The 10,679-nt window shown below is 51.3% G+C and overlaps 1 protein-coding gene across 1 annotated transcript in view; it reads right to left on the reverse strand.

The window, feature by feature from the left end:
- LOC105536617 (chromosome unknown open reading frame, human C9orf3) overlaps positions 1-10,679 on the reverse strand; it is a 404,528-nt gene that overhangs the window by 129,321 nt on the left and 264,528 nt on the right. The window contains 4 exon segments of the mRNA XM_011976020.1: positions 983-1,201; positions 2,549-2,721; positions 2,944-3,087; positions 3,365-3,425. Coding sequence (XP_011831410.1) covers positions 983-1,201; positions 2,549-2,721; positions 2,944-3,087; positions 3,365-3,425 — 597 coding nt within the window.

Genomic DNA, 10,679 nt, shown 5'->3' on the forward strand with positions numbered 1-10,679 from the left:
GGAAACTACTCAGTGTATATCCTTAAATGAATAACTTAAGTTTGGAAGACTCCACTTTTATTTCAAAAGAACGTGCGCCTACATGCCGTTCAGCGCAGAAACTGTGTGGGCGGCCACAGCGGGCTGCTATCAGGGGCGGGTGATCTCTGGAGGTGCCACTGAGGGCAGCGAGGAGTTTCACGTGTTCTCTTTTGCTATTGTTTGAATTTGCTACAGAGGGCATGTTATTTTTACTTTTAAAGAGGGAGAGAAAGGAAAGGGTAAAATATGTATTTATATACCCGGAACAATGAGTGAAAGGATGTACATAAAAACTTGTCTCTGGGTCATTTTTATTTTCTTATTTAGACTTTTTTACATCCCAAAGTAAATGTGTAATTCTTCCATAACCAGAAAAGAAAGTCATAAAAAGAAATAATCTGTGGTACTGATGGTACAATCAATTTTAAATCTCTTTGCAAGGCCAAAGGTTATAGAGTTGGGATATTCTTTAAAGAGATTAGGATCCAATTTCTTTTGCTTCTTCAGGGCTCATGCTCACTTTTACTGAAGCTATTTCCACTTTTTAAAAATGATTTCCATTCAGTGTAGCCAAAGAGGAAAGTCGAGGCCAACTGCAGGGCGAGCCTTCCTGAGCGAAGACAAAAGGCCTCTGTGACCTGTGGATGGAAACCCCACCAGTAGAACATGACTCTTTTGTCACGAATGACTTCGATCGCTGGTGGACAGAAAATTTTGTGAGAACAAAGAGCATCAGAGCAATTTCAGGGCCCTGGTTGTCACTCCAGGGCAAGCATCCTAGTAACTGTATATTATAATGATGGGGGCAAAGAACAAGGTGTCCCGTTCCCCACGAGCCTCCTGCAGCCGGAGGCTCTCAGGCCCTTGTAGAGCTTTTCACTGAAGTGGGAACGACAAGGAACTCTCGAGGACTGGGAAAGGGGTTGAGAGTAGGTAAATCAGCAGCAGCTGCAGAAATCACGGCCAAAACAGGTCGAAGAGACGAAAAGACGCCATCCGATCCCCCGCCAGTGGCGAGGCGCGCGCTCCATCCCTCCGATCCCCCGCCAGGGGCGAGGCGCGCGCTCCATCCCTCCGATCCCCCGCCAGGGGCGAGGCACGCGCTCCATCCCTCCGATCCCCCGCCAGGGGCGAGGCACGCGCTCCATCAGAGTCCTTTTGTCTGACACTGTTGTTTTTACTGAACAGTGAAGCACCCACGGAAATACCAGTTGGGTCTTAAACACAATTTATAGCTGGTTGGCCTCACTGCACCTGGCTGTTTTGACAGCAGGTCTCTTCAGTTTATAGCAGAGATTCCTGTCTACACTATAAGCTGTCACTAATGCAACCAGACCTTTGGAAAAAATGTATAGCTCAGAGGCAAATCTGTCCCTTCCACAGACCCCTCCCTCTTTTAATGAAAACCAAAAGCCTCCTGCTGGCAGCAAAGCCGCCTCCTCTGCAGGGGAGATGACCGCCCCCGGCAGTGACAGAGCCAGCCCAGCACCTGGGCCTAAGCAGGGTGACCCCAGCACCACGGCCTAAGCGGGGTGCGCAGCCACCCCAGCACCACAGCCTAAGCGGGGTGACCCCAGCACCACGGCCTAAGCGGGGTGACCCCAGCACCACGGCCTAGGCGGGGTGCGCCTGCTTCTGGGCATAGGATTAAGGCCTCTTTCTTTCCCCTCCCTAGGGGCTGACGGCTGCGAACAGCAGTCTTCTTGTTCCAGGCCAGGAAATTTGGGAGCCAGTTACTGGAGCTCCCAGCTTCCAGGCCACACTAAGACTGTCTGGGAGCCTTGGAACAGCCTGGCTTAGGAGCACAAGAAAGAAGCCTGCAGCAAACGCCCCCCAGCACCTGCACTCCCACATCTGACACACGAAGGGAAGGGCTCGGTTATTCACACCTACACAAGCCTGAACTTGTTTTTCCTGAACGTCTGTCCTCGGTGAGCAGTCGGGTTTGGAACTCACCGTCTCAGAGCCCACAGGCCTCACTGTCATCCACGTGAGGGAAGGCACTGCCCCCGACCAGGCACTGCCGTGTCCTGCCCCTGGTTTGTTTTGTTTGTAAGACTCAGGATTTTTTTATTTTTTCCTCCCAGAAGGACTGGACCAAAGAAATAATTTGTAACAGGCGACACACATTCCTGAACTGAAGGCAAACCGTCCTCTTTTAGGAACGAGCTTTACGGTGGGCTGATGGCTGACATTTCCCATGTGGTGAAAATGGACAGAGACGTGAGGAGGGGGTGAAAAGGTAACGGAGAACAGCCCTCCTGTCCCTTCATTTCATGGTTCACAGACACTCACTGACATTGAGACCCTCCCAAGGGGAAGCTCATGGAACCAGCCATGAAACCAGAAACCAGCAGGCTACAGGGCCTGCCTCACCACGCGGGTCCGCCCCTAGACGCCAAGGCCCACAGCCCTGGGTTAGGCCCAGCCTGCAGCCGCTCTGGGCGCTGCCCCAGACTGAGCGAGCTCCCGGCCTGAGAGTCCTCTGACGGCGCGTCTGGGATATAACCCTCAGATTTCCCAGGACCTAGGCTTGCCATGGCCAGCATTCACCTTGGCGAAGGGGCCGGGGCTGTCCAGTGGTCTCTGGCAGGTGCAGGGCCAGAGGAGAGTGGATGGGGAGAGGAGCTCCAGGCCAGGTGATTTCCACAGAGCTGGGGATGGCCAGGAAAAGGCTTCTCCCTTAGAGCTGCCCACAGACTGAAAGGGAGGGAGACAACAGGAATCTCTGGCTGGGAGGAGCCCGGGTCCCTGAGACAGAGACCAATGGAAATGGGTCAGGTCCCTAAGACAGAGAGACCAATGGAAATGGGTGAGCCAGATGAGCAGGCTGGCCTGAGACAGGAGCCCGACGCAGAACCAGGAGACGAGGGAGCCGCAGACGTGTCAGGGAAACAAGGGACAGGGACCACGGGGCAGGACAGACGGCGGCGGTCGCAAACCAACTCCTGTGTCGGCCACATCCGAAGAGCAGAGCTGGAGGCCGGCTGCTCCCCCGCCCCCCCCTCCTCCCCCGACCCCGCCCCCTGGGGCTCGGAACTGGTGGCCGGTGGCTCCGCCCAAAATCTACCCCACGTTTTGCAGGGCCTCATTTAGCAGGCAGTTCAGGGGCTACCATCACTCCCACCTATACCACGGTCACTTGAAAGTGGCCAGAGGCACACCCCACAACGAGGGGCGGAAACGCAGAGGGCAGACAAGCGTTCTGACTTACGGATACTTGCACTCAGTTAAGATAATGACTTTCCTACACATATATTAAGACATCACTGTGATGACTGATGTGCTAAGCAGCAAGCTTTACTATTCTCCGTGGATTCTACCAGTGGTTATCTTGAGTTACCTTTGGTATTCCGGAACTCTCAAGCCAGTCTTGGTAGATGTTTTCAACAGACAACTCAAGCCTTTAGAAAGAAAACAACAAAAAGCAAAGGATTAAAAAGTTACAGAGCACTTAAGACACAGACTGTTCTCTCTAACTGGGCACGTGACAGCATCAATCTTCCAGAAGTACCTGGGCTTTAAAGAAAGGGCGGCGCTCCCTGGGTTACAGCGTGGAAGGGAGCCCAGTCACCAGACAGCTTCTCTTCATCAACGGCAACACGCACGAGGAACTCGCAGGCCCCAGGTGCAGCATCACAGGTGCTTTCAGGGCTTTGAACGGAACTGTTTGGTTGGGACAGCCCATTTCGGGAGGGTAAGGCATATTCACAGCACACATGGGGCACAGCTGCTTCCCGGAGAGTAGTGAGGCAAAAGCGAAATCGCAACATTATGGCATTTAGTGCGTCAACACAAAGTATGCGCTTTATAGGAAAGATGGACGACAACCAGCAAAAATAAGACAAACCACTACCAGACCACAGAGAGCCTCAGGTGCGAGGAATGAGGGCCACTTCCACTGTCTCCTTTCAACCGGGCCCCGGTCTGCTTTATTTGGGTGTTATCATTGCTTGGTACGTCCTATCTAAAGTCAGCTGAAATTCTTCTGCTCTCAGGCCCCGCTGGCTTGACTACTCCTTAAAACCACTAAGTCTTCAGTAGATTCAGGATCACCAGAGCTCAGGCTCTGTCCTTTTGCCTTCCTTGGCTAATGCAGCTTAAAGCACACCCATCCCCTCAACCTCTTCCAGATAACTCCTGCTCATACCCAGGTCTCTGCTTCCAGAGAGGCCTTTCCTGACCTCCTCCCAGCCTGAGGCAAGGCCTCCCCAGGGCCGTAACATCTGTCACACTCGCTGTTCTCTGCCTCACAGCGTCCACCAGGGTTTGTTACTGAGTATTTGCTCGACGACGCGACTTAGTTACTGTCTCCTCGCTGGATAGAAACCATCTGAGATCTGATTCCTGGTATGAAAGAGGATCCTCTTTTTTTTTTTATTTGAATGAATGAAAGCACATTTAATTGTACACTCATTAAAATTATTCCTTTTAAAGACAATATTCACTTTTCCAGCAAGATACTTCCAAGTTGTTAAGCTCTGCTTCTTTTAAATCTTAATGTGTTATACGCTACATCATATATAAAAGTCTGCAACTATATACCTGCTTTCTCCCTCCCTTTTGGAATTCCAGAAGTTATGAAAAGATCCAGTGTTACACACAGTTAAGGAGCTGGAAGGCCTAGGGCACCCCTCCCCTGACCCTGTGGGTGGTGCTGCCGACGGGAAGTACTGAGGTAGGGAGGGAAGGGGGGACTGGCTTGGGGAGGGCTGGAGGAAAAGGGGACTGACTGATTTTCTCTTCCTTTTCTCCCCCATGTTGGTCACTCACTGGTGCATCTCGTCCTCCCTAGCCAAGAGCAAAAGGAAAGGCTGCTGAAAAAGGCAATTGCTATTTCAAAACAGAAGAAGTTCGTGGAGGGAAAGGGGGCTTATGCAGAAAAAGGGCTTTGCGTTCAGACGAAAGCCGATGGCCCTCTGTGTGACTGGCAGGCAGGAGAAGGGGAGGGGACGGCCTCTCTAGGCCCTCCAGGGTCCCAGACTCAGTGGAGTTACCCGGCAGACCTCACAGAAAGGCCAGTGCCACCCTCACTGGACCTTCCACTGCTTCTTCGTCATTTCACAGCATCGGCCTCAGTGCAAATGGCCAATTCCCCTGTAAGTTGTGAGTGTGTGGGAGCGTGAGCATGCGTGGATGTGTGCACGTGTGTCCGTGTGTGGGTGGTGGAGGCAGGGGAGACTTGAAGAGAGGAGGAAGCTCTCAGCGCACCTTCCATGAGGTCTCTGTTCTTTCTTAAGCTTTGTTTACTTGGGAGGGAGGCTGGAGATTCCCTTAATGGGCAGTAGCAATGTGCCAGGAGGAGGGTGGGGGCTAACTCACCAGTTAAGAGAGAAACACCAGTGAAGAAGGTGAGAGCCCAGGGCTGCTCAGGGCTGCAGGCAGGAGCCTGACGCCTCCACCAAGTGAACTGTCCTCTCCAGCGGCATGTCCAGCAGCAGATAAGGTGGGGACAGTGCACTCACAGCCACCAAGAACCGGTCTTCCACTGGGCAGCCTTACCTTCAATGTACATTCAAAATCTATCTTACCTCCATCCTCACACATCTCACTAGAAAATAAGGCAACTTCAAGATTACTTGTGCACAGGCAGGAAAGTGTCCTTCACTGGCTTCCTCTCCAGCCAGAATGGGACGTTTCTGTGCCCAGAACCCTGAGGCCAAACCTCCTTTCACCTACCCTTCAAGCAATCCTCAGGAAAGCTGGGCAAGAGGCTGACTTCTGGGCCAAGTGCAGAGGGCCAGGCTCACACCTGTAATCCAAGTGCTTTGGGAGGCTGAGGCAGGAGGATCACTTGAGGCCAGGTGTTCAAGACCAGCCTGGGCAACATGGCAAAACCCTGTCTCTACTAAAAATACAAAAATTAGTTAGGTGTGGTGGCACGCGCACATAGTCCCAGCTACTGGGGAGTCTGAGGCGGGAAAATGGCTTGAGCCTGGGAGGCAGAGGTTGCAGTGACCTGGGATGACACCACTGCACTCCAGCCTGAGGACAAAGTGAGACCCTGTCTCAAACCCCCCCCAACCCCCCCCATAAAAGAGACTGCCTTCTGAACGGAAAACAAGTCTTCGCCTTTCCCATAAGATATTTAAGAGGAAGATGCAGAATTTGGAAAGGACTTGAAAGAGCAATAGTGACGGTCAAAAGGGGAAGCGTCTACAAGAGGTAAAGGGAGCTGAGGTTAAATATGCTGGAGAAGAGAAGTCCAAGGAGCGACTTACTTGCTGTTTTTGGGTGATTTTACAAAAGACAGTGAACGGCTGTTGTGCATCAGCATGGGGGAGTGAATATGAAGACACGGACATAAATTTCCTTTGGGGAACTTTCGCCTACAGGCACTTCTCTAGGGGTGGCATGGAGTGGGGGCTGGGAGTTGAGCCCTGGAATGTTACCAAGTGAGGTCCAAAGTCTTCACCGGAGAAGACTGAAAACCAGGCAACCTTCTCCATGTGGCGAACGTTCGCTGGACGGCTGCTGGGCAAACGTTCTGTGGAGGCTGGATGATGGGAAAACCCAGGGAGTGACTGTCGATTCGGGATGTGTAATAGACACCAGGCAGAATGCTACCAGCACTTGTAGAGATGACGGTCCTCTAGGTGTTGAAGAACCACCACTGCAGGTGGGACAGGTAAAACAGGACAATAGGAGGTGCATCAGGAGAGGCTCCCTAAGAATGCCTGGTGGGGCAGAGCCAATAGAAATGGAAGAAAAGCACGTGGGGCGAAGACAGCAGGAGCAGGAATGCCAGTGCAGTAGTGTGCAGACTGTTCAGCTCAGCGGGGCTGACCTCCAGAGTGAGCTGAGAAAGAAAACAGGGGTCCTGCAGGGACTCTGGAGGCCCTGCTACCGGGCCCTGCCTTTGTCAAGGAGGCTCTGGGGCACAGCTGCGGAGGGACATGGCAGGGACCTGAGTCAAGGAAGAAAAAGCGGAGAAGAGGCTGGAGGCAGCAGACCACACCGGAACCTGCGGAACGTTTCCGCAGGAGGCAACAAGAGGGGCCCACATGGATGTGGCGTGCAGGGGACGGATCTGGAGGGCAGCACTGGAGCAGTCCAGCTGCAGGGTTGGGAGACACTGTGCAGACAGTGGCCCCCAGGAATCTCCGCAGGATGACTTTCCGTAGAAAGTATGCGGCTGCATACAATGTGCCTGTGCCACAGTCTTCGGCCAACTCAGAGGGTTAGTTCATTGGCAAGTATTAAGGCAAATTCTGCTTTAACATAGTTAGTACTTACACACACACACAGTATTCTACAGTGGCACTAAAAGTGAAACACACAAAAAGTCCTCTATCCACTGCCAAGAAAAGGCATAAAAGTAGAAGCTACTGCTTATTGAACACCTACTGTTTACCAGACACAATAGACAGAGTATCATCTATACTTGACAATAACTGTGCAAGACCAATATTATTATTATTATTACTAAAGACAGGGTCCCACTTTCTCACTCAGGCTGGAGTGCAGCAGCTCAGTCTCAGCTCACTGCAACCCCCTCCTGCAGGGATGGAGCAATCCTCCCACCTCAGCCTTCCGAGCAGCCGGGACGACAGGCATGTGCCACCATGCCCGACTAATTTTTGAGATTTTTTGCACAGACAGGGTCTCACTATATTGCCCAAACTGGTCTTAAAACTCCTGGCCTCAAATGATTCCAGTCTCCCAAAGTGCTGGGATTACAGGCGTGAGCCACCAAACCCAGCCAGAAGACCAGTATTATTGTCTTCATCTTAGAGACGAACAAATACAGGTTCCAAGAAATTGAGAAATGTATCCAAGGCCACACAGATGGTACTTGAAGAGCTGGGAATTGAACCTGTGGTGCCTGGCTATGAAACCCCAGCTTTTCTTTCTGTCCTAAACTTCGGCTTCATGACACACGGGTTTCTACAATGGAACGGACGAGCTGGCAGAAGGGGTGGACCTACGCCTGCTCCAAACCATGCTGACTCCCCCCTCACTAATCTCTCCTGCTGAAGACGGCCTGGCTCCTGCATGGTTGCCCTGTTTGTCAACCCTTCCGTTACATTTCTGAAGAGATCGGGAGACCCTTGGGAGGGTCAGAAGTGTGAGAGCAGGAGAGCTCATCAGTGAGCTGCATCCGGAGGCTACAGGCACTCTCCGTGAATGAAGAGAACATGTGTTTTCAGATCACTTTTCTTTGGAAAGGTTCGAGGCATCTTATAACCATTATTCATTTCTCATGATATCCCTGTGAAGTGAGTGTCAATTGTCGTGTGGCTTCTTAGCACAGGACCATAGGAGGACTCTGACCCAAGCCAGCAAAGGAAAAAATCCAGGTTTCTAAACTTCCCGTGTCAGTGTCACTATCACACTGCATCATGCCCTATTTGGGGATTGTTAATGTGGAATAAGACGTTCAATTATGAGAGAATGATAAAAGCATTAATTCCAGCTGCTAACAAAAATTTTTAAGGTACGATGAGTGGCCTTATCTCCCAAGGAATCATGAGAGACCATATGAAAACGTTTGATTTTCAGGGAAGAAATGGACTAACATGTTGTAGAAAGAACACAGCACGCACGTAGCTCAGGGAGGAAACAGGATGCAGGTCTTACGAAGAAAGACGGCGTGTGCAGTTTCTGCTGTTTGGAGCGTAATTATTGAAATGGCATGGCAGGTGAATTTTTAGGTCTGGGCGTGGATTTACGCAGTGGTTAAACTCAAAGCTGACTTTTTCAAATCCAGATACCCAGAATCGAAGCCAACGGTGAATTTTTTCCCTCTGAGGTCATGTGGCTTAAATAACCGCAACAGACAAGCAGCAGCATTTCCACTTAGCCAGGACCCAGAACTTACAGGAAATTACTCTTCTGCATGTCTGATCACTATGGAAATCGATTTTATACAGAGAGGTAAAAGCACACAGACCCAGGACTGCGAGTCCTGCATATCCGCACTCGCGAGGCGGACTTCCCGCCTCAGTACTGAAACCCGGGCCTAAGCCCGGGCCTCCTGGGTATGAGGAACAGCAGGTGGCTCTGCCCTCTGGCTGGCTGTTCCCCGGTGCGCTCCCACAGCCTATAGGGCGACTCTGAGTGTCGATGGTCTCCAGTCCCTCCGAGCTATAAATTTGGTCACAGTTAATTAACAGCAGGGGAGAGAATATGCTGACCACCTGGCATGATACTGGTTAGAAAAACAAGCTGTGTGGAAAGCCAAAAAGCAACCAATTGTTCATCTCTCTATGGAGTTAAAATAAACCAACAGGCTTGTGTGAAGACGGTGTTGCCCATGCCTGTATTTACTCGCTCAGCTGATTTCCAAGGTGGGGTGACGAGAATGGGATGACTGGACGGACCGGCTACTTGTGCCTGTTAACGTGTTGCTGATGAACAGAAATGTCTTCACCGCTCTTGGCTCCTGTCTTCAGCTCCCGAGATCCTAAAGATCACAGTCAGTGCCTCTGAAGGGAAGCAATTTTCACAGGAACTAAATGACAGACTTAAAGAACTTGGAAGTGCAACCAGATAGAGGTCAGGCAGCGGGAACTGCAGAGCTCAGGGTCTGGAATGGAAAATGCCCTTTTCTGGAATTCAGTTTACATCTGCGTCGATGTTTACATTTAGTTAGTTTACATGTTTAAATTCCCTCTCTACATGTGGGTGGATCTCAAAGCTGTGCACAGTTACTTATTTTCTTCCTTTTTTTTTGTTTGTTTGTTTGTTTGTTTTTTTGTTTTTTTGAGACAGGGTCTCACTGTCTCCCAGGCTGGCGTGCAGTGGCGCAATCTCAGCTCATTGCAGCCTCAAACTCCTGGGCTCAAGCCATCCTCCAACCTCAACCTCCCGAGTGCTAGACTACAGACACGTACCACCATGCAGGCTAATTTTTTGTATTTCTTGGAGAGATGGGATTTTACCATGTTGACCAGGCTGGTCTCCAACTCCTGAGCTCTAAGTGATCTGCCCGCCTTGGCCTCCCAAAGTGCTGGGATTACAGGCATGAGCCATGGTGCCCAGCCGATTTATTTTCTTGATCAAAACAAGTCATTTGTGCTTGGGTAGATAATAAAGATTGCTGAGGTCACACTTATAAAACGAGTACCGTGTAGCTCCGTGGGGGAGAAACAGTATTAGATTAAAACGAACACAGGAACATGCACACACACACACAGTAACTGATGGGCAAGGAAAGAAGTGGAGCTCTTACTGACACTGAACACAAGGCACAAGGACACCGGCGTACGGCGCTCCACGGGCTCTTCCACCAGGAGAGGCGGCTGCTCAGGGTTTGTCTGGGGTTTCTTCTGACCACTTTTAGTTTTATCTGACAGCATCTTTCTGCCTTCAAATGCTCACCCCTTCCACTCCCTCTGCCCCATCCAGACTCCCCAAACACCTGCCCTCCTGCATTTCCATTGCGACTTCAGAGTGTGACTTAGTGACAAAGAAAAAAAGGTCAGACTCAACTTTCACAACCAGTCAACCAAGTCTTATCTGTGGCAACTCTAAAGAATGCCTTGGCCATTCATTACTCTCAAACCCACCACCACCGTCACCGCCCCTGCCACAGCTCCAGCCACCGCCGTCACCGCCCCACCACAGCTCCAGCCACCGCCGTCACCGCCCCTGCCACAGCTCCAGCCACCACCGTCACCGTCCCTGCCACAGCTCCAGCTCTCCAGGTCTCTTGA

Source organism: Mandrillus leucophaeus, unplaced genomic scaffold, assembly GCF_000951045.1.
Source record: "Mandrillus leucophaeus isolate KB7577 unplaced genomic scaffold, Mleu.le_1.0 Scaffold161, whole genome shotgun sequence".
Lineage (NCBI taxonomy): Eukaryota > Metazoa > Chordata > Mammalia > Primates > Cercopithecidae > Mandrillus > Mandrillus leucophaeus.